Source organism: Pseudochaenichthys georgianus, chromosome 15, assembly GCF_902827115.2.
Source record: "Pseudochaenichthys georgianus chromosome 15, fPseGeo1.2, whole genome shotgun sequence".
In the NCBI taxonomy this organism is placed as follows: Eukaryota; Metazoa; Chordata; class Actinopteri; order Perciformes; family Channichthyidae; genus Pseudochaenichthys; species Pseudochaenichthys georgianus.
In genome coordinates, this window is record NC_047517.1 from 1,824,665 (window position 1) to 1,849,295 (window position 24,631).

Below are 24,631 nucleotides of genomic sequence, written 5' to 3' on the forward strand. Positions count from 1 at the left end.
TCACGATGGACTCTAAAGGAGACCATCATGAACCAAATGAACATCACGCTGTGTTGAAGATACCAGGAACTCAGCAGGAAAATGTTTATTAAGCTTAGAAGTGAGAAAACGGTCATATTTTCATAGACTTCTATGCAATGCGTGTTCTTTAAAGCAATGGAGTCGCCCCTGGATATGAGAGGATTGAGCCTGAAGGCTTCACGGTTCAGACCCGGAGGCTGCCCCTCTTTACAGATGACAGGAAATGTGCGTTCTTAAATACTGAAAATGTCAACAGTGAATGACTTTCATTAACATTTATATACATCTACAATATGTCCCTTACCTAACGCACAACGCCTTGTTGCCTCAGGGGTACTCGGTCAGTGTGAACGTCCTGCACGTTGCATATCCCCCGACCCCTCCTTTAATCACTCACACACTTGTTTGGGACTTTTCAGAACAAAGTCCAGGCAGCAGCTTCCCCTCAAAATGCATTTGGCCAAACCAAAGGGTGATATATAAGAAGATGTATTTCTGGGAGGCAGGAGTGGAATCAGCCACTTCCAGCTGCTCTGTAGTATGCAGATCAGTGCACTTAAGTCTCATTTATTGTATTGATTTCATTTGAATGCTTTTCTGTCACAAACACATTTCCTGTCTGCCTGCACTGATGCATTCTCCCTGTGCGAGGTATTAGCCCTACAGTCTGACACTTACTAGCTTTAGGCCATCGATGGTGTTGTGTGCTAGTCATGTGAGGACACTCATAACAAAGGGATCATTAAATACCACGTATGTGAATGAGTCCTGAGATGCAGAAAGCCCCCTCTGTTTGGTAACAGTGTCCCTCCGTCGGCCCGGTGGAGCCGTGCCCGTTGACGATCACAATGACGCTGCTGAGTAAACACAATGGTGGGCTGCTGCCGTGGGCTTTTGTTTTTCCTCGACACCTGCCCACATTTCCCAGACACTTCCTTGAGAGCGGGATTGAAACATGAGAGCTGTGAGCTGCAGGCGATGTCCGTCACCTTTTGTGTGCTGCTGTTAATTAAAGCTCAGGCTTGGTTCAGCACTGAGGTGCAGTCTCCAGCTCCAACCCCCACAGAGGGCTGAGGAAGTGTCATTGTGGCTCTGCTCCAACTAGACTCCCCAGCAAAGAGCTCCAAACACTCCCACGGCCATTCATCCCTGTGTGCAGGAAGGACACTGGCCTTTAGTGGAGCTGGAAACAGGAAGGATTGCATCAACTCGTACTTCTGGCTGTTTTTCTCACCACATAAGCAGCTTGTGAAGAATCTTGGGTAACGTGTTGGAGGACGGCGTGTGCGAGTGGTCGCCTGCTTGTGTCGGAGTAGGATGAAAGAAGAGAAGGCCTTTGCATTGATTTACATCCTGCCTCCTCATATCCTCCATATCGAATGAGCCTCCTCTCGTGGAGGCCGTCCTGGCACAACTCAATAGTTTGCAACATGCAACACAGTGTCTGATTCTGTGGTCTTCCTTCCCTCCACAGAGGCAACGAGCGGCTCGATTCCTTCCTCCGCGCTGGCTCCCTGGTGGTGATTGACGGACGTACACACTCGCCGCTCGAGGCAAAACATGCAATTATACAAACCACGCTGTGTCCTTTTCTTCTCCCACAGCCCGTTCTCAGGCTGCGTCTCTTCTCTCGTCATCGGCCGATACAATATAATGTTTTGTTGTTTTTGTATTCTTGTCCCTTCAGCAATTAGGGAGGTCTTTTTAGTGTGTCTGGGAAACACTTAATTTGACCTATTCTGTTAGTCATTTCATTTATTTTCCCAAACATTGTAATTGCCTGCTGTGTGTCCGGCCTCAGTCAAACACCACGGCTACACAAACACCACGGCTACACAAACACCACGGCTACACAAACACCACGGCTACACAAACACCACGGCTACACAAACACCACGGCTACACAAACACCACGGCTACACAAACACCACGGCTGCACAAACACCACGGCTGCACAAACACCACGGCTACACAAACACCACGGCTACACAAACACCACGGCTACACAAACACCACGGCTACACAAACACCACGGCTACACAAACACCACGGCTGCACAAACACCACGGCTACACAAACACCACGGCTACACAAACACCACGGCTACACAAACACCACGGCTACACAAACACCACGGCTACACAAACACCACGGCTACACAAACACCACGGCTGCACCGCCAGCAAACCAAGAAACCAAAGAATCATAAAACATCATTATCATTTTGTGACCGTTTGCTATTTATTTTATTTTATAAATGAAGAAATTGTATAACCGGAAATAAGGTATGATTAGAGTTCCCTGTAAAAGCATGAAGACACAAAATAAAAATAAAATGTATATAAATGTGTGTGTGTGTGTGTGTGTGTGTGTGTGTGTGTGTGTGTGTGTGTGTGTGTGTGTGTGTGTGTGTGTGTGTGTGTGTGTGTGTGTGTGGTGTGTGTGTGTGTGTGTGTGTGTGTGTGTGTGTGTGTGTGTGTGTGTGTGTGTGTGTGTGTGTGTGTGTGTGTGTGTGTGTGTGTGTGTGTGTGTGTGTGTGTGTGTGTGTGTGTGTGTGTGTGTCATGAAGCTTAGTCATCAAACTGTGAAATGAGATAGGGGTTCTTTTTGTATGAATTCACGTGAATGTGTTATGGATTAAAACATGTGGGAACGTGTTGAGCATCGAGAGGCTTGCAGAGAAGGAGAGCAGGTAAACTCACTTCTGCTGAACATGATTGATGTGGATAATTGACCTCTGCTGGAGGAGTGACTTGTTGACCTGCTAACACTTCCCGACTGAGGGGGGGGTCCCAGTTAAACAACACTTTGCTTCAAAGGGGCCGTCAGTCACTCGTCTCTGTCCTGTGGGCCATCATTCCTCAGACCTTTTTACTTGACACAAATACAAATTTGAAACTTAAATGTGTCTTTTTTGAAAATGAATTCTCTCCACTATAAAAAGTGCGTGGTATAGTGGTGTGATGAAATAATGACCTTCACAGTAGAGCTGTTCTGTTCCATGGTGGTGGTTCCAATATGGCTTGTATATAGCTGAAGTAGCGACGAGATGTCTAGGTGTTGAACAAAATGTTTGTATTCAAGGTTATGTTTACCCACTTAGCCTCTGAATAGCTTCATATTGATTTTGTTACCACAGATTCTAAATAAACCAGGCTGTTAACACTCAAATAATGCACTTAGTTTATAATCAACTCTGCACACGCTACAGGTGAAATCCTGACATGAAGAGTTCAATTATGATTACATTATGAAACACAAGATGGCCTCAGTGACAGGTATTTGGAATCAGTCATGCACAACCGAAGCTGTGTCAGTGTTCAGCACTGCTCTCTCACGGAACAGTGGGGGGGGGGTGCTTCTCCTTGGAGGCTGTGGGCGACACAGAATAAAGGAATGAAGGGACAAAGCTGGACCTCGGATGCTTCAGATCTCTGAAACGTACTGATGCACTGTGGGCGTCAGCATGGAGCATCAACACAATATGAAATAGCAGTAAACATGTTAACTGTACTTTTGATTAGACACAGACACACTGACACTGATTAACCCCCCCCCCTGCTTACAGGCTAAATGATGATGGGAACGTGAGTGATAAGTAACTCCTCAGTGGCCAATTAACAGATCCAATGCAGGGGGGGGTATTCTTCTACTCACACAAGTACACATTTGTATGATTCCACACACACAGTTTACTTTCACGTGTGTGTGTGTGTGTGTGTGTGTGTGTGTGTGTGTGTGTGTGTGTGTGTGTGTGTGTGTGTGTGTGTGTGTGTGTGTGTGTGTGTGTGTGTGTGTGTGTGCGTGCGTGCGTGCGTGCGTGCGTGTGTGTGTGTGTGTGTGGCACTACTACCTCTCTCTCTCTGTGGATAAATAAAAAGACCAGGGCGGAGTATAAAACGTACCCAGGATTCCCTGTTGGGACAGTTCTTCCTCTATAGAAATCAGCCGGTTGTATTTAGTCATCCTCTCTGCTCCGCTCAGACCTCCCAGTTTGACAAAGTCCAGACCCAGACCCACAGCCTGGGGGAGAGGGGGGGGGGGGAATGGTGCTGAGGAAAAGAGGGTGATGCCACCAAAGGGAGGAGACAGAAACCTGGAGCTACACTGAGGGGGCTGCTGTGTTTACACACTCAATGAAAGTGAACACTGGTAGGAATAAGTTGGGAGGGGTGGGCATGACGACTAAAGGCTAGCGCTGGATAACAAAGGTCCCCACACATCGGGCCCATGGTGTTAGAAGTATGGATGTATATATAGACAGAGGACTAGGGCTTTACCCGATAATAAAACAGTTCTAATTTAATATATCCACCAAACATTGTAAATAACTTCTGTATTTAGTTTGGTCTTTAAGATGTCAGAAAATATTTTAAAATGTCCATTACAATCTGTCAGAGCCATGAGTGTGGAGGAATATGACTTACTATATCTGATAAAGAGTCCTCACTGCATGGCTCGCTGCATGTTGTCATCATCATCATCACTGACCCTGGAACACCAACAGGAAACACACTCATCGTCACCACTGATCTATCTATCCATCCATCCATCTATCCATCCATCTATCCATCCATCTATCTATCCATCCATCCATCTATCTATCTATAAAACTATCCATCCATCTACCTACCTATCTATCCATCCATCCATCCATCCATCTATCTATCCATCCATCCATCTATCCACCTATCTATCTATCCATCCATCTACCTATCCATCCATCCATCTATCTATCTATCCATCCATCCATCTATCCATCCATCTATCCATCTATCCACCTATCTATCTATCCATCCATCTACCTATCTATCCATCTATCTATCCATCCATCTATCTATCCATCCATCTATCCATCTACCTACCTATCCATCCATCTATCTATCTGTCTATCCATCCATCCATCTACCTACCTATCTATATCTATCCATCCATCCATCTACCTACCTATCTATCCATCCATCCATGTATCTATCCATCTATCCATCCATCCATATATCCATCTATCTATCTATCCATCCATCCATCCACCTATCTATCTATCCATCCATCCATATATCCATCTATCTATCCATCCATCCATCCATCTATCTATCCATCCATCCATCCATCTACCTACCTATCTATCCATCCATCCATCTATCTATCTATCCATCCATCCATCTATCCACCTATCTATCTATCCATCCATCTACCTATCTATCTATCCATCCATCCATCCACCTATCCATCTACCTATCTATCTATCTATCCATCCATCCATCCATCTATCCACCTATCCATCTACCTATCTATCCATCTATCTATCCATCTATCTATCCATCCATCTACCTACACTGAACAAAAATATAAATGCAACACTTTTGTTTTTGCTCCCATTTTTCATGAGATGAACTCAAAGATCTAAAACATTTTCTTTATACACAAAATAACCATTTCTCTCAAATATTGTTCACAAATCTGAAAGAATCTGTGATAGTGAGCACTTCTCCTTTGCCGAGATAATCCATCCCACCTCACAGGTGTGGCATATCAAGATGCTGATTAGACAGCATGGTTATTGCACAGGTGTGCCTTAGGCTGGCCACAATAAAAGGCCACTCTGAAACGTGCAGTTTTATCACACAGCACAATGCCAGATGTCGCAAGTTTTGAGGGAGCGTGCAATTGGCATGCTGACAGCAGGAATGTCCACCAGAGCTGTTGAATTGAATGTTCATTTCTCTACCATAAGCCGTCTCCAAAGGCGTTTCAACAGGGGTGGCGGGTACTGTAGGCTAGGCAAATATTTGTTTCACTGCATCCTGGTAAAATAAAAATATAATGTATAATGTTTGTGTCTTTGACATTAGCGCTGCTATGCAGCCACCAGTAAACTGTACTACGAAGCCAGTTCAACATACCCTGGATATGTTTGAGTTATGTTAACTAATCCTAACAAACGAGATCTCGCTAAGCGGTCCTACGGCGCTGGTTATCAACTCTCAGTAAATCAACCCAGGGTTTCTCTCTCCGGCTGAGAGCGCGTTCAAGGGGCGGGGCTAGCAACATTTGACCAATCACAAACATGGACAAGCGTACTGACAGCGCAGCGTCATACTTCATTGATGAAAATGAAACTATAATAATAGACAAATATGAAGAAGTTAAACTTTAAACATCCATGACTAAAACACTTTATCCAGGATAAAAGCCACGTAGTTGCACATGCAATGCAGAACAGCTGGTTAAAAAATATACTATAAATAAACTACCGAGTGTTTTAATGCGTAGGCCTATACATTAACAGGTTTATGATATCACTGCCTCATCTAAGACATGAGTGATGACTAATAATAATTAAATAATTAACATAATTACATTTGAGTTGAGTGTTTCATAAACTTAATGTGTTGCTTAAAGGTGGGGTAGGTAATTTTGGAGAAACCAGCTCGAGTGCGCTAGAATTAGAAAATACACAGCCAGAACAAATCTGCCACTTCCTTCCAGAGCCCCTCCTCCAACACACAGGAACGCGCACATGACCAATGAGGGCACGAGATAAGTGTGTGCACAGATGGAAGGCTGACAGGCAGGTAGGCCATCCAGTTACTTTAGCCGGGCCGGCTCAGATGATTGGTCGTGCTTTTTACACTACGGCTTCCACAGGTGACATTTTTGTATGGAGTTTTTGTCAACCACTTCAGATATTCATTGCTATCGGGATGTTCAGAGCATTCCATGGAATATAACAAGTGTATCTCGAGCCGGTTTCTCAAACGTACCTACCCCACCTTTAAAATAATACTTCTGCATACAGGCTATGTGACACTGCAAGTGTTGCACGGCCAGATACGGCTCAAGAAGCTGACTCAGATAAGGAAATATATGATATATTATGATATTATATGATCGATGATGTGATATGAATGATAAGTGCGACACGTCGGCGTCTCCCCTGCATACGGCAGTTGTTCTGCATTTCCTTTATCCTGTAATATGACTTGATAGATTTAAACTTCGCACACTGAGCTCTGATTGGTCAGCAGGCGGTGCTTTCACTGAGAGTTGATCTCTTTTCTATAGACGCCGGACGCGTGCAGCGTCAGGTAAAAAAAGTTATTTAGCCTTCCCAAACCTGAGCCTCACGCGCCGCCTATGCGTTTCAGAGAATTTGGCAGTACATCCAACCGGCCTCACAACCGCAGACCACGTGTAACCACACCAGCCCAAGACCTCCACATCCAGCATGTTCACCTCCAAGATCGTCTGAGACCAGCCACTCGGACAGCTGCTGCAACAATGGGTTTGCATAAACAAAGAATTTCTGCACAAACTGTCAGAAACCGTCTCAGGGAAGCTCATCTGCATGCTCGTCGTCCTCATCGGGGTCTCCACCTGACTCCGGTTCGTCGTCGTAACCGACTTGAGTGGGAAAATGCTCACATTCGATGGCGTCTGGCACGTTGGAGAGGTGTTCTCTTCACGGATGAATCCCGGTTTTCACTGTTCAGGGCAGATGGCAGACAGCGCGTGTGGCGTCGTGTGGGTGAGCGGTTTTCTGATGTCAATGTTGTGAATCGAGTGGCCCATGGTGGTGGTGGGGTTATGGTATGGGCAGGCGTATGTTATGGACGACGAACACAGGTGCATTTTATTGATGGCATTGTGAATGCACAGAGATACCGTGACGAGATCCTGAGGCCCATTGTTGTGCCATTCATCCACGACCATCACCTCATTTTGCAGCATGATAATGCACGGCCCCATGTTGAAAACATCCCAGTTCTTGCATGGCCAGCATGCTCACCGGACATGTCACCCATTGAGCATGTTTGGGATGCTCTGGATCGGCGTATACGACAGCGTGTTCCAGTTCCTGCCAATATCCAGCAGCTTGGCAGCCATTGAAGAGGAGTGGACCAACATTCCACAGGCCACAATCAACAACCTGATCAACAAGGAGATGTGTTGCACTGCGTGAGGCAAATGGTGGTCACACCAGATACTGACTGGTTTTCGGACCCCCCCAGACACCCCCAATAAAGCAAAACTGCACGTTTCAGAGTGGCCTTTTATTGTGGCCAGCCTAAGGCACACCTGTGCAATAATCATGCTGTCTAATCAGCATCTTGATATGCCACACCTGTGAGGTGGGATGGATTATCTCGGCAAAGGAGAAGTGCTCACTATCACAGATTCTTTCAGATTTGTGAACAATATTTGAGAGAAATGGTTATTTTGTGTATATAGAAAATGTTTTAGATCTTTGAGTTCATCTCATGAAAAAAGTGTTGCATTTATATTTTTGTTCAGTGTATCTACCTATCTATCCATCCATCCATCTATCTATCCATCCATCCATCTACCTATCTATATATCCATCCATCTATCCATCTATCTATCTATCTATCTATCATCCATCTACCTACCTATCTATCCATCCATCCATCTATCTATCATCCATCTACCTTCCTATCTATCCATCTATCTATCCATCCATCTATCTATCTATCTATATATCTATCTATCCATCTATATATCCATCCATCTACCTATCTATCTATCTATCCATCTATCTATCTATCCATCCATCTATATATCCATCCATCTACCTATCTATCTATCCATCCATCCATCTATCTATCCATCCATCCATCTATCTATCCATCCATCTACCTATCTATCTATCTATTCATCCATCCATCCATCTATCTATCCATCTATCCATCCATCCATCTATCCATCCATCCATCTATCCATCCATCTATCTATATATCCATCTATCTATCCATCCATCTATCTATCCATCTATCCATCTATCTATCCATCCATCTATCCATCCATCCATCCATCTATCTATCTATCTATCTATCTATCCATCCATCTATCTATCTAGTTTAAGAGAAAGTTCATGTCCTCAGTCCTGCTGATTACTAACTGACTCTACTGCTGCTGTTGAAGCTTTTTAGTCAAATTGAAAGCTTATATACAGTAAAGAAAAAAGTAAAAAAGGTAAGGAATACTGTTTCTTTGTTGTATTCAACACACTCTCACTCCCTAAGCGTCCAGGAGCGACGTTTGGTCAGTGTCCGTGGCGTCCAATTCTGACACTCCTAGGCTTCTTCAGCGTCATAAAGGGACGCAAATAGCTTTCAACTGATTGCAATGTATTCCCATCTGCGTCGGGATTTGACGCTCATGGAAGCACGGCATTCGTTTATGCCGGCTGCCCTTAAAGGCAATGTGAGCGTCCATTCCCATTGGGTAACGGAGAATTGTACACCCGGAAGTAAGTACTCCTCTTACTGTCGATTGATTTCACAGTGATATCTGCACTACTCATCGACTAAAAAACACCAGATTATCCTTGTTAATTACACAACATTGATTGGTTTAAATTGTGTGCAATGCTTTTGTATTTTTCCCCTTCGATTCAGAGAAACAAATATTTTTTCTGAGTAAAGGATGGCAGAAGACACTACACTACCCAGAATCCCCAGCTATCGTTTGGACTACACCATGTGCTCTGTTTGACAAACCCTGGCGTCTATGTCACGTGATCTTCAAATTTCTCCCTGCAGAAAAAGAAAACATGGCCGAACTTCGTTTTATTCTCGGTGGAAAATGCCTATTTTAAAGTTAGTTTGGCCATTAAAATGCGTTTTGATGTCATTTGATGCGAGAAATATTAGTTGTTATTTCAGATTATGTGTGCAGTGGATGTACATGATCTTTAGTTTGCTAGTTATTACGAAGATTACTTCAGGAAATCGCGACGTTTTCATTGTTACCAAGGTGGTTGCTAGGGACGCTGCTATCGATATTATTTCTGTTATGTTGTGTAACTGTTTAATGGTGTTATCTTTATTGCTACCCCCTTCCCCGTCAATGTATAGTGTTGGTCCACAGCGCAAACATATTAGTTTAACAAAATCCGCATCTAAAGATAGCCTACGTTATTTCCCCCCTGTGCAATTCCAGTCTCACATCTCACAGCACATCGTCATTAACAAATACCGGAAACAGACCGAAAACATTAAAAATAATAATACTTTATTCCGAGTGTGCTTGCTTTTCTCTTTGAAAGTCATCACATAACGGCATTGTAATACACGGTTCGGCTGCATTACATATTACAGATCTGCCGTAGTTCTGTATTTATAGAGGCCCCTAATGAAGAAGACTTCTAGACAAACATGAGGAACTGGAAAACGTGACGTGGATCATAAAGATATCCGCCATTAAACAACATCTTACATTTCTTTTCACACAATACGTCTCCTTGCAGTATCAACACTAATTCGGCTCACTTTTATATTTGATCCAATTGGTAGATAGGCTGTATTTACACCATAAAGGTGCACAGCTGATATAAAGGGACACCTGGTGGTTAAAGCATGTTATTGAATTTCATTATTTTTATTATTAGATATTAATACGATCCCTATAAAGTATATTCATTACTCGTTATTCTCTACTAATAGTTAATTAAAGACTGTATATAAGGACTATTTTGCACATCCCTTTCAAGATTTCAAGATGTTCTAAGGTTTATTGACATATCATATAGGCCTACACAACTGTGGTGTAGTTCTGCACTGAATGAAAAACTTGGGTTGCAGGTTCCTCAATAGTGCATTACAAAGACATCTATCAATATTTGTGCATACCTCCAGCAATGTTAACTATGTTGAAGCACTTATTTTAACTGATATTATACATAATGTATTATACTCTTATAAGATGTATGTAGATATTTCATCTCCGGCCTTGTCAGGTATTGAACAATCAATAAATAAAGAACACAGAATTGTTGAATATAAAACACAGAATTTGTGTGATTATACTAAATGATTTTCAAATAAACACCACTGCAATATTTAACTGTTACACATGCTGATGTAACGCAAATGTTTCCAACTTGGGATCAATAAAGTATATCTTATCTTAAGATGATCGATGGCTACTGCCATATTTGCACAATGTGCCTCTGAACCTTGACAAGTGCATGTTTCAGGCTTATCAATTAATGTAATGTAATGTTATCAATTAACAACAGGGGTCACAAACATAAGACCAGCTGTTAAATAAAGCTCTTCTGACCTTAGCTGGCATGTGGGTATATATATTAATACTGCCCATTATGGGCACAAGCAATTTTCACCCATTTATTAATTATATGTTTAAATGTGAGTGTTTCCTGTCCCCTAAACCTCCAGGGATGTACACAGTTTAATACTGGCAACTTCTTATTATGGGAAATACGAAAACGTCTTTTAAAACTACAACTCCCAGTAGAGACGTGCCATAGAGAACATGTTGCGAAACAGAATAGCCAGCATGTGTAGTTCTGGGGACGGGGTGGGGGAGGGGGGACGCGGTGGACCCGTTCAAATGTGGTTCCATCCCATTTCAAGTGCTGTTCGAGAATCGGCTTAACCCTCCGAGCACACTCTCCAATCACAGAGCTTGAGGACTATCACAGGGTGATAGTCACATGGTGTAGTCCAAACGATAGCTGGGGATTCTGGGTAGTGTAGTGTCTTCTGCCATCCTTTACTCAGAACAAAGATTTGTTTCTCCGAATCGAAGGGGAAAAATACAAAAGCATTGCACACAATTTAAACCAATCAATGTTGTGTAATTAACAAGGATAATCTGGTGTTTTTTAGTCGATGAGTAGAGCAGATATCACGGTAAAATCAATCGACAGTAAAGGGGAATACTTACTTTCCGGGTGTACAATTATCCGTTATCCAATGGGAATGGACGCTCACATTGCCTTTTAAGGCCAGCCGACACAAACGAATGCCGTGCTTCCATGAGCGTCAAATCCCGACGCAGATGGGAATACATTGAAATCAGTTGAAAGCTATTTGCGTCCCTTTATGACGCTGAAGGAGCCTGGGAGCGTCACAATGGACGCCACGGGACACTGACCAAAACGTCACTTATTGGACGCTTACGGCCCGTCTACACTACAGCGTCGACAGCGTCGAAAACTCCAATCTGCCCATTCACTTTCAATGGGTGACGTCACGTAGCCTCGCTTTTTCGCCGAACTGAATTGTGGGTAGCAGAGCGGTCCTTCTCAGGCGTCTCCGGCGTCAGAAGTTGAACAATGTTCAACTTCTGACGCCGGAGTAGCCAGCGCCAGCCAATCAAATCCCGTTCGGAAAATCTGACAGCTCAAGCCGTAGCCAATCAAACCCGCGTCTAAGCTGGGAGAGATATCCCGCTGTTCATTTCTATATTTCATAAAAAGTTGGAGGATAAACTAACTATCGCCGTAGCAAATCACCCCGGTTTGTATGACCAGACCCTCTTCACCTACCGGGATACAAACCGGGAGGAACCAGCATGGAGGGAGGTGGCAGAGACAGTGGGTGAAACTGGTAGGGTTTCCGCCTGTTGGGGAGTTTATATATATATTGCTCCATAAAATCCCCAGGGGTTTTGCTCTGTATGTCGGGGGGCGGGAGATTCATGTGATTGGTTGTTGGTCGTGTTGCTTGAATAAAATCCCCAAGCTCCAGACACGCCCAGCTCCAAGCTATTTTTGAATCTGTAGTGTGGACGCTCCGTTAGGGAGTGAGAGTGTGTTGTTGTATTCCTAAACGGTACTTTAATAACTAACCGCTGGAGATCTGTCCCCCCCCCTCCCCTCAGTGGACGTGTTACCTTGTGCTCTGATGTGATGCAGATCAAGTCACTGACTGTTGTTTCCTGAGTGTGCTTTAAGACGTGACCTCTGACTCCAGGAAGGGGTGGGGCCTTTGCCTTGTAGGTGATGTCAGAGAGCAGCAAACATGAGTCTCCAATCACATTGCTCAGCTTCTCCCACTGCTCTCTGTCCTACACACACACCACACACACACACACACACACACACACACACACACACACACACACACACCACACACACACACACACACACACACACACACACACACACACACACACACACACCACACACACACACACACACACACACCACACACACACACCACACACACACACACCGTATCAACAACATTGTCTGTAAATTATAAACACAATTGTACATACACATCAACTCGGAAATGATAATGTTTAAGATGACTTAGATTTACTTCTCGTCTGAGCGGATCGATGAGGGCCACCACGGCTGGGTATTTGCTGACGAGGGTTTGGTACATGTCAACTAATTCATCCGGAGTCTTCAAAACTCCTGTTGCAATTTCATACTTCCCTTTAGTCTGAGGAGAGGAGGACAAACAGCTGCAGGATGTCTCTGTCAGTGGTGCTTAAACAGTATTGCAGGGTTGGGAGGGTTACTTTTGAAAATGTAATCCGCTACAAAGACTAGTTACCTGTACAAATATGTAACAGTCACCTAGTCTGAGTATCAAAATAAAGAGTTATGTAATCTGATTACTTCTCGTTTCTTTTGGATTACCTCAATATCAAAAAGTAAGAGTAATCTGATTACATATTTTGTTATGTAACTGCAAGGGAATATAGTTACCTGTTTTTGTAACCCGATTACATTATTCCATTACTGCCCCAGCTGAGTATTAGCATGTGAGCTGAGTGCACATATAAGGACGTGGCCACATTGTCTCACATACCCCTTTCACACCAACGTGGTTCCCGTTCTTGCTCCGTGCTAGAGCTTTTCTGGTTCGAAACCGGTTTTTCATGTCATCCCCCGTTTTGTTCACACCGCCCAGAGCCCGACTGGTGACGTCGCTGATTTTCTTCCCAACGGCGTTGGTTTTAATCATACGAAGCCAGATTAAATTAAATAGCTACTTCTCAACCCTTGTACTTTTCGTGTGCTGTGGTTCATTGTTTATTAAGTGTTTCAGATTCATTTACCGACCTCTGCAGTTTGACATCACAACGCTGTTATGATTTGAAGTTTCTCTGGTGTAAAATGGGTGATGTTAGCATAGCAACCGAAGCTAAACTGACTATCTTGACTACTTGTTGCTATCCTATTGTGGCATAAGCTGGCACATTTTACCGGCGTATTGTTCATTATGATTCTACTTGTTGTGATAGTCGGACATGAGTCATGACAACCTGTGCAGCTCATGTATTGATTCCATCCGATAGCTGCTATAATACGGCTCCGCTGCGGTGTGAACAGGAAGAAACAGTGCTTTTGAGGCTCTAGCTCCGAACCGGCCCTGGAACCGCGTTGGTGTGAAAGGGGCAACAGAGAGCCAGCAGCAGGTTCACTTACATAGTCCATGAGCTCCGGCGCAGCACAGTTCAGAGCTAACTGGACCTCTGTTCCCAGGGCCAGACCAGAGTTGGAGCAGGCTTCAGTGATCAGATCCAGAGGCTGCTCGGGCCGCTCGTAGCTCACAGCCAGCACTCCACTGTCACACAGCACTGCCTGAGCCTCGGAGCAAACACACAGTTCACCTCGTCAGCACCATGTATTCATTAGGCTCAGCTGCATGTGAATCACAGTAGAATAGTGTTCTTACATACATGGGAATGAAACAGTTGTCATTGCAAGGTTACATGTGTTGGAAGACGACCCCTCTTCACTGTTCACGGTATGATTGTTGAGACTACGGGTCATTGGAAATGCTAATTGTGAAAAAAGATAATTGTGTATGCGCTACAAATGCTGCATGACAGAAAGGTTGAATATTGAATGCTTAGCATTCTGAAAGAGTTCCAGGCCTGCACATGAGTTAGTTTGAAGGTGAGCAAGGACAATGGAAAAGAATCTTTTTATCTACGTAGCGTTAAGGAACGCTCATTGAAAGGCCTTGAACTCTGCTCCGTGTACATGGTGTGCTCTTCTATCCATCCCATCCATCCATCTATCCATCCATCCTATCTACCATCTATCCACTACCTATCTATCCATCTATCTATCCATCCATCTACCTACACTGAACAAAATATAATGCAACACTTTGTTTTTGCTCCCATTTTTCATGAGATGAACTCAAAGATCTAAAACATTTTCTTTATACACAAAATAACCATTTCTCTCAATATTGTTCACAAATCTGAAAGAATCTGTGATAGTGAGCACTTCTCCTTTGCCGAGATAATCCATCCCACCTCACAGGTGTGGCATATCAAGATGCTGATTAGACAGCATGGTTATTGCACAGGTGTGCCTTAGGCTGGCCACAATAAAAGGCCACTCTGAACGTGCAGTTTTATCACACAGCACAATGCCAGATGTCGCAAGTTTTGAGGGAGCGTGCAATTGGCATGCTGACAGCAGGAATGTCCACCAGAGCTGTTGAATTGAATGTTCATTTCTCTACCATAAGCCGTCTCCAAAGGCGTTTCAACAGGGGTGGCGGGTACTGTAGGCTAGGCAAATATTTGTTTCACTGCATCCTGGTAAAATAAAAATATAATGTATAATGTTTGTGTCTTTGACATTAGCGCTGCTATGCAGCCACCAGTAAACTGTACTACGAAGCCAGTTCAACATACCCTGGATATGTTTGAGTTATGTTAACTAATCCTAACAAACGAGATCTCGCTAAGCGGTCCTACGGCGCTGGTTATCAACTCTCAGTAAATCAACCCAGGGTTTCTCTCTCCGGCTGAGAGCGCGTTCAAGGGGCGGGGCTAGCAACATTTGACCAATCACAAACATGGACAAGCGTAGTACTGACAGCGCAGCGTCATACTTCATTGATGAAAATGAAACTATAATAATAGACAAATATGAAGAAGTTAAACTTTAAAACATCCATGACTAAAACACTTTAATCCAGGATAAAAGCCACGTAGTTGCACATGCATGCAAACAGCTGGTTAAAAAATATACTATAAATAAACTACCGATGTTTTAATGCGTAGGCCTATACATTAAAGTTTATCCTCTGTATCCTCCTCTCTGATGCTGATTATTAAATAATTAACATAATTACATTTGAGTTGAGTGTTTCATAAACTTAATGTGTTGCTTAAAGGTGGGGTAGGTAATTTTGGAGAAACCAGCTCGAGTGCGCTAGAATTAGAAAACACCCAGCCAACAAATCTGCCACTTCCTTCCAGAGCCCCTCCTCCAACACACAGAACGCGCACATGACCAATGAGGGCACGAGATAAGTGTGTGCACAGATGGAAGGCTGACAGGCAGGTAGGCCATCCAGTTACTTTAGCCGGGCCGGCTCAGATGATTGGTCGTGCTTTTTACACTACGGCTTCCACAGGTGACATTTTTGTATGGAGTTTTGTCAACCACTTCAGATATTCATTGCTATCGGGATGTTCAGAGCATTCCATGGAATATAACAAGTGTATCTCGAGCCGGTTTTTCTCAAACGTACCTACCTCCCCTTTAAAATAATACTTCTGCATACAGGCTATGTGACACTGCAAGTGTTGCAAACGGCCAGATACGGCTCAAGAAGCTGACTCAGATAAGGAAATATATGATATATTATGATATTATATGATCGATGATGTGATATGAATGATAAGTGCGACACGTCGGCGTCTCCCCTGCATACGGCAGTTGTTCTGCATTTCCTTTATCCTGTAATATGACTTGATAGATTTAAACTTCGCACACTGAGCTCTGATTGGTCAGCAGGCGGTGCTTTCACTGAGAGTTGATCTCTTTCTATAGACGCCGGACGCGTGCAGCGTCAGGTAAAAAAAGTTATTTAGCCTTCCCAAACCTGAGCCTCACCGCCGCCTATGCGTTTCAGAGAATTTGGCAGTACATCCAACCGGCCTCACAACCGCAGACCACGTGTAACCACACCAGCCCAAGACCTCCACATCCAGCATGTTCACCTCCAAGATCGTCTGAGACCAGCCACTCGACAGCTGCTGCAACAATGGGTTTGCATAAACAAAGAATTTCTGCACAAACTGTCAGAAACCGTCTCAGGGAAGCTCATCTGCATGCTCGTCGTCCTCATCGGGGTCTCCACCTGACTCCGGTTCTCGTCGTAACCGACTTGAGTGGGAAATGCTCACATTCGATGGCGTCTGGCACGTTGGAGAGGTGTTCTCTTCACGGATGAATCCCGGTTTTCACTGTTCAGGGCAGATGGCAGACAGCGCGTGTGGCGTCGTGTGGGTGAGCGGTTTTCTGATGTCAATGTTGTGAATCGAGTGGCCCATGGTGGTGGTGGGGTTATGGTATGGGCAGGCGTATGTTATGGACGACGAACACAGGTGCATTTTATTGATGGCATTGTGAATGCACAGAGATACCGTGACGAGATCCTGAGGCCCATTGTTGTGCCATTCATCCACGACCATCACCTCATTTTGCAGCATGATAATGCACGGCCCCATGTTGAAAACATCCCAGTTCTTGCATGGCCAGCATGCTCACCGGACATGTCACCCATTGAGCATGTTTGGGATGCTCTGGATCGGCGTATACGACAGCGTGTTCCAGTTCCTGCCAATATCCAGCAGCTTGGCAGCCATTGAAGAGGAGTGGACCAACATTCCACAGGCCACAATCAACACCTGATCAACAAGGAGATGTGTTGCACTGCGTGAGGCAAATGTGGTCACACCAGATACTGACTGGTTTTCGGACCCCCCCAGACACCCCCAATAAAGCAAAACTGCACGTTTCAGAGTGGCCTTTTATTGTGGCCAGCCTAAGGCACACCTGTGCAATAATCATGCTGTCTAATCAGCATCTTGATATGCCACACCTGTGAGGTGGGGTGGATTATCTCGGCAAAGGAGAAGTGCTCACTATCACAGATTCTTTCAGATTTGTGAACAATATTTGAGAGAAATGGTTATTTTGTGTATATAGAAAATGTTTTAGATCTTTGAGTTCATCTCATGAAAAAAGTGTTGCATTTATATTTTTGTTCAGTGTATCTACCTATCTATCCATCCATCCATCTATCTATCCATCCATCCATCTACCTATCTATATATCCATCCATCTATCCATCTATCTATCTATCTATCTATCATCCATCTACCTACCTATCTATCCATCCATCCATCTATCTATCATCCATCTACCTTCCTATCTATCCATCTATCTATCCATCCATCTATCTATCTATCTATATATCTATCTATCCATCTATATATCCATCCATCTACCTATCTATCTATCTATCCATCTATCTATCTATCCATCCATCTATATATCCATCCATCTACCTATCTATCCATCCATCCATCTATCTATCCATCCATCCATCTATCTATCCATCCATCTACCTATCTATCTATCTATTCATCCATCCATCCATCTATCTATCCATCTATCCATCCATCCATCTATCCATCCATCCATCTATCCATCCATCTATCTATATATCCATCTATCTATCCATCCATCTATCTATCCATCTATCCATCTATCTATCCATCCATCTATCCATCCATCCATCCATCTATCTATCTATCTATCTATCTACCATCCATCTATCTATCTAGTTTAAGAGAAAGTTCATGTCCTCAGTCCTGCTGATTACTAACTGACTCTACTGCTGCTGTTGAAGCTTTTTAGGTCAAATTGAAAGCTTATATACAGTAAAGAAAAAAAGTAAAAAAGGTAAGGAATACTGTTTCTTTGTTGTATTCAACACACTCTCATCTCCCTAAGCGTCCAGGAGCGACGTTTGGTTCAGTGTCCGTGGCGTCCAATTCTGACACTCCTAGGCTTCTTCAGCGTCATAAAGGGGACGCAAATAGCTTCTTCAACTGATTGCAATGTATTCCCATCTGCGTCGGATTTGACGCTCATGGAAGCACGGCATTCCGTTTATGCCGGCTGCCCTTAAAGGCAATGTGAGCGTCCATTCCCATTGGGTAACGGAGAATTGTACACCCGGAAGTAAGTACGTTCCCTCTTACTGTCGATTGATTTCACAGTGATATCTGCACTACTCATCGACTAAAAAACACCAGATTATCCTTGTTAATTACACAACATTGATTGGTTTAAATTGTGTGCAATGCTTTTGTATTTTTCCCCTTCGATTCAGAGAAACAAATATTTTTTCTGAGTAAAGGATGGCAGAAGACACTACACTACCCAGAATCCCCAGCTATCGTTTGGACTACACCATGTGCTCTGTTTGACAAACCCTGGCGTCTATGTCACGTGATCTTCAAATTTCTCCCTGCAGAAAAAGAAAACATGGCCGAACTTCGTTTTATTCTCGGTGGAAAATGCCTATTTTAAAGTTAGTTTGGCCATTAAATGCGTTTTGATGTCATTTGATGCGAGAAATATTAGTTGTTATTTCAGATTATGTGTGCAGTGGATGTACATGATCTTTAGTTTGCTAGTTATTACGAAGATTACTTCAGGAAATCGCGACGTTTTCATTGTTACCAAGGTGGTTGCTAGGGACGCTGCTATCGATATTATTTCTGTTATGTTGTGTTAACTGTTTAATGGTGTTTATCTTTATTGCTACCCCCTTCCCCGTCAATGTATAGTGTTGGTCCACAGCGCAAACATATTAGTTTAACAAAATCCGCATCTAAAGATAGCCTACGTTATTTCCCCCCTGTGCAATTCCAGTCTCACATCTCACAGCACATCGTCATTAACAAATACCGGAAACAGACCGAAAACATTAAAAATAATAATACTTTATTCCGAGTGTGCTTGCTTTTCTCTTTGAAAGTCATCACATAACGGCATTGTAATACACGGTTCGGCTGCATTACATATTACAGATCTGCCGTAGTTCTGTATTTATAGAGCCCTAATGAGAAGACTTCTAGACAAACATGAGGAACTGGAAACGTGACGTGGATCATAAAGATATCCGCCATTAAACAACATCTTACATTTCTTTTCACACAATACGTCTCCTTGCAGTATCAACACTAATTCGGCTCACTTTTATATTTGATCCAATTGGTAGATAGGCTGTATTTACACCATAAAGGTGCACAGCTGATATAAAGGGACACCTGGTGGTTAAAGCATGTTATTGAATTTCATTATTTTTATTATTAGATATTAATACGATCCCTATAAAGTATATTCATTACTCGTTATTCTCTACTAATAGTTAATTAAAGACTGTATATAATGACTATTTTGCACATCCCTTTCAAGATTTCAAGATGTTCTAAGGTTTATTGACATATCATATAGGCCTACACAACTGTGGTGTAGTTCTGCACTGAATGAAAAACTTGGGTTGCAGGTTCCTCAACAGTGCATTACAAGACATCTATCAATATTTGTGCATACCTCCAGCAATGTTAACTATGTTGAAGCACTTATTTTAACTGATATTATACATAATGTATTATACTCTTATAAGATGTATGTAGATATTTCATCTCCGGCCTTGTCAGGTATTGAACAATCAATAAATAAAGAACACAGAATTGTTGAATATAAAACACAGAATTTGTGTGATTATACTAAATGATTTTCAAATAAACACCACTGCATATTTAACTGTTACACATGCTGATGTAACGCAAATGTTCCAACTTGGGATCAATAAAGTATATCTTATCTTAAGCTGATCGATGGCTACTGCCATATTTGCACAATGTGCCTCTGAACCTTGACAAGTGCATGTTTCAGGCTTATCAATTAATGTAATGTAATGTTATCAATTAACAACAGGGGTCACAAACATAAGACCAGCTGTTAAATAAAGCTCTTCTGACCTTAGCTGGCGTGTGGGTATATATATTAATACTGCCCATTATGGGCACAAGCAATTTTCACCCATTTATTAATTATATGTTTTAAATGTGAGTGTTTCCTGTCCCCTAAACCTCCAGGGATGTACACAGTTTAATACTGGCAACTTATTATTATGGGAAATACGAAAACGTCTTTTAAAACTACAACTCCCAGTAGAGACGTGCCATAGAGAACATGTTGCGAAACAGAATAGCCAGCATGTGTAGTTCTGGGGACGGGGTGGGGGAGGGGGGGACGCGGTGGACCCGTTCAAATGTGGTTCCATCCCATTTCAAGTGCTGTTCGAGAATCGGCTTAACCCTCCGAGCACACTCTCCAATCACAGAGCTTGAGGACTATCACAGGGTGATAGTCACATGGTGTAGTCCAAACGATAGCTGGGGATTCTGGGTAGTGTAGTGTCTTCTGCCATCCTTTACTCAGAACAAATATTTGTTTCTCCGAATCGAAGGGGAAAAATACAAAAGCATTGCACACAATTTAAACCAATCAATGTTGTGTAATTAACAAGGATAATCTGGTGTTTTTTAGTCGATGAGTAGAGCAGATATCACTGTAAAATCAATCGACAGTAAGGGGAATACTTACTTCCGGGTGTACAATTATCCGTTATCCAATGGGAATGGACGCTCACATTGCCTTTTAAGGCCAGCCGACACAAACGAATGCCGTGCTTCCATGAGCGTCAAATCCCGACGCAGATGGGAATACATTGAAATCAGTTGAAAGCTATTTGCGTCCCTTTATGACGCTGAAGGAGCCTGGGAGCGTCACAATTGGACGCCACGGACACTGACCAAACGTCACTATTGGACGCTTACGGCCCGTCTACACTACAGCGTCGACAGCGTCGAAAACTCCAATCTGCCCATTCACTTTCAATGGGGTGACGTCACGTAGCCTCGCTTTTTCGCCGAACTGAATTGTGGGTAGCAGAGCGGTCCTTCTCAGGCGTCTCCGGCGTCAGAAGTTGAACAATGTTCAACTTCTGACGCCGGAGTAGCCAGCGCCAGCCAATCAAATCCCGTTTCGGAAAATCTGACAGCTCAAGCCGTAGCCAATCAAACCGCGTCTAAGCTGGGAGAGATATCCCGCTGTTCATTTCTATATTTCATAAAAAGTTGGAGGATAAACTAACTATCGCCGTAGCAAATCACCCGGTTTTGTATGACCAGACCCTCTTCACCTACCGGGATACAAACCGGAGGAACCAGGCATGGAGGGAGGTGGCAGAGACAGTGGGTGAAACTGGTAGGGTTTCGCCTGTTTGGGGAGTTTATATATATATTGCTCGCATAAAATCCCCAGGGGTTTTGCTCTGTATGTCGGGGGCGGGAGATTCATGTGATTGGTTGTTGGTCGTGTTGCTTGAATAAAATCCCCAAGCTCCAGACACGCCCAGCTCCAAGCTATTTTTGAATCTGTAGTGTGGACGCTCCGTTAGGGAGTGAGAGTGTGTTGTTGTATTCCTAAACGGTACTTTAATAACTAACCGCTGAGATCTGTCCCCCCCCTCCCCTCAGTGGACGTGTTACCTTTGTGCTCTGATGTGATGCAGATCAAGTCACTGACTGTTGTTTCCTGAGTGTGCTTTAAGACGTGACCTCTGACTCCAGGAAGGGGTGGGGCCTTTGCCTTGTAGGTGATGTCAGAGAGCAGCAAACATGAGTCTCCAATCACATTGCTCAGCTTCTCCCACTGCTCTCTGTCCTACACACACACACACACACACACACACACACACACACACACACACACACACACACACACACACACACACACACACACACACACACACACACACACACACACACACACACACACACACACACACACACACACACACACACACACACACACACACACACACACACACACACACACCGTATCAACAACATTGTCTGTAAATTATAAACACAATTGTACATACACATCAACTCGGAAATGATAATGTTTAAGATGACTTAGATTTACTTCTCGTCTGAGCGGATCGATGAGGGCCACCACGGCTGGGTATTTGCTGACGAGGGTTTGGTACATGTCAACTAATTCATCCGGAGTCTTCAAAACTCCTGTTGCAATTTCATACTTCCCTTTAGTCTGAGGAGAGGAGGACAAACAGCTGCAGGATGTCTCTGTCAGTGGTGCTTAAACAGTATTGCAGGGTTGGGAGGGTTACTTTTGAAAATGTAATCCGCTACAAAGACTAGTTACCTGTACAAATATGTAACAGTCACCTAGTCTGAGTATCAAAATAAAGAGTTATGTAATCTGATTACTTCTCGTTTCTTTTGGATTACCTCAATATCAAAAAGTAAGAGTAATCTGATTACATATTTTGTTATGTAACTGCAAGGGAATATAGTTACCTGTTTTTGTAACCCGATTACATTATTCCATTACTGCCCCAGCCTGAGTATTAGCATGTGAGCTGAGTGCACATATAAGGACGTGGCCACATTGTCTCACATACCCCTTTCACACCAACGTGGTTCCCGTTCTTGCTCCGTGCTAGAGCTTTTCTGGTTCGAAACCGGTTTTTCATGTCATCCCCCGTTTTGTTCACACCGCCCAGAGCCCGACTGGTGACGTCGCTGATTTTCTTCCCAACGGCGTTGGTTTTAATCATACGAAGCCAGATTAAATTAAATAGCTACTTCTCAACCCTTGTACTTTTCGTGTGCTGTGGTTCATTGTTTATTAAGTGTTTCAGATTCATTTACCGACCTCTGCAGTTTGACATCACAACGCTGTTATGATTTGAAGTTTCTCTGGTGTAAAATGGGTGATGTTAGCATAGCAACCGAAGCTAAACTGACTATCTTGACTACTTGTTGCTATCCTATTGTGGCATAAGCTGGCACATTTTACCGGCGTATTGTTCATTATGATTCTACTTGTTGTGATAGTCGGACATGAGTCATGACAACCTGTGCAGCTCATGTATTGATTCCATCCGATAGCTGCTATAATACGGCTCCGCTGCGGTGTGAACAGGAAGAAACAGTGCTTTTGAGGCTCTAGCTCCGAACCGGCCCTGGAACCGCGTTGGTGTGAAAGGGGCAACAGAGAGCCAGCAGCAGGTTCACTTACATAGTCCATGAGCTCCGGCGCAGCACAGTTCAGAGCTAACTGGACCTCTGTTCCCAGGGCCAGACCAGAGTTGGAGCAGGCTTCAGTGATCAGATCCAGAGGCTGCTCGGGCCGCTCGTAGCTCACAGCCAGCACTCCACTGTCACACAGCACTGCCTGAGCCTCGGAGCAAACACACAGTTCACCTCGTCAGCACCATGTATTCATTAGGCTCAGCTGCATGTGAATCACAGTAGAATAGTGTTCTTACATACATGGGAATGAAACAGTTGTCATTGCAAGGTTACATGTGTTGGAAGACGACCCCTCTTCACTGTTCACGGTATGATTGTTGAGACTACGGGTCATTGGAAAATGCTAATTGTGAAAAAAGATAATTGTGTATGCGCTACAAATGCTGCATGACAGAAAAGGTTGAATATTGAATGCTTAGCATTCTGAAAGAGTTCCAGGCCTGCCACATGAGTTAGTTTGAAGGTGAGCAAGGACAATGGAAAAGAATCTTTTATCTACGTAGCGTTAAGGAACGCTCATTGAAAGGCCTTGAACTCTGCCTCGTGTACATGGTGTGCTCTCATAGAGCATGTTAACTCACTTCTATTCTGACAGCACGGCAGGACAAAACACGCTCCCCTCACCTCAGGCTTTGTTGACGTGTTCATTATTCTCATCATCTCCTTCTGTAGCTCAAGGGTCTTTGTGATGATCTGTGGAACAAGTTCACATGCAGTGAAACTGAAGATGGAACAACGAAGGTGTCGTTCCAATAATGTAACATGTAGCATGAACACAGGAAGCTAAATCAATTGCCCAAAGAGCACTATCCTTTGATACATGACCAGGTACCTACTGCTGACAGGTATAACATGTCACTTC

General features: G+C 43.5%; 2 protein-coding genes across 2 annotated transcripts in view; one reads left to right on the forward strand and one right to left on the reverse strand.

Moving 5' to 3' along the window:
* The window catches only part of shtn1 (shootin 1), a 129,712-nt gene extending 127,301 nt beyond the window's left edge, over positions 1-2,411 (forward strand). The window contains exon 16 of the mRNA XM_034101001.2: positions 1,496-2,411. The gene's annotated coding sequence lies outside the window, so the exon portion shown is untranslated. The remainder of the gene's footprint in view (positions 1-1,495) is intronic.
* Positions 2,412-3,180: 769 nt separating this feature from the next.
* The window catches only part of eno4 (enolase 4), a 53,841-nt gene continuing 32,390 nt past the window's right edge, over positions 3,181-24,631 (reverse strand). The window contains exons 5-11 of the mRNA XM_071205715.1: positions 24,394-24,552; positions 23,756-23,917; positions 22,637-22,762; positions 22,198-22,372; positions 4,449-4,513; positions 3,927-4,044; positions 3,181-3,393 (exon numbers count right to left, since the gene is read on the reverse strand). Of these exons, the coding sequence (XP_071061816.1) occupies positions 3,356-3,393; positions 3,927-4,044; positions 4,449-4,513; positions 22,198-22,372; positions 22,637-22,762; positions 23,756-23,917; positions 24,394-24,552 (843 nt within the window). The 3' untranslated portion in view covers positions 3,181-3,355. The remainder of the gene's footprint in view (positions 3,394-3,926; positions 4,045-4,448; positions 4,514-22,197; positions 22,373-22,636; positions 22,763-23,755; positions 23,918-24,393; positions 24,553-24,631) is intronic.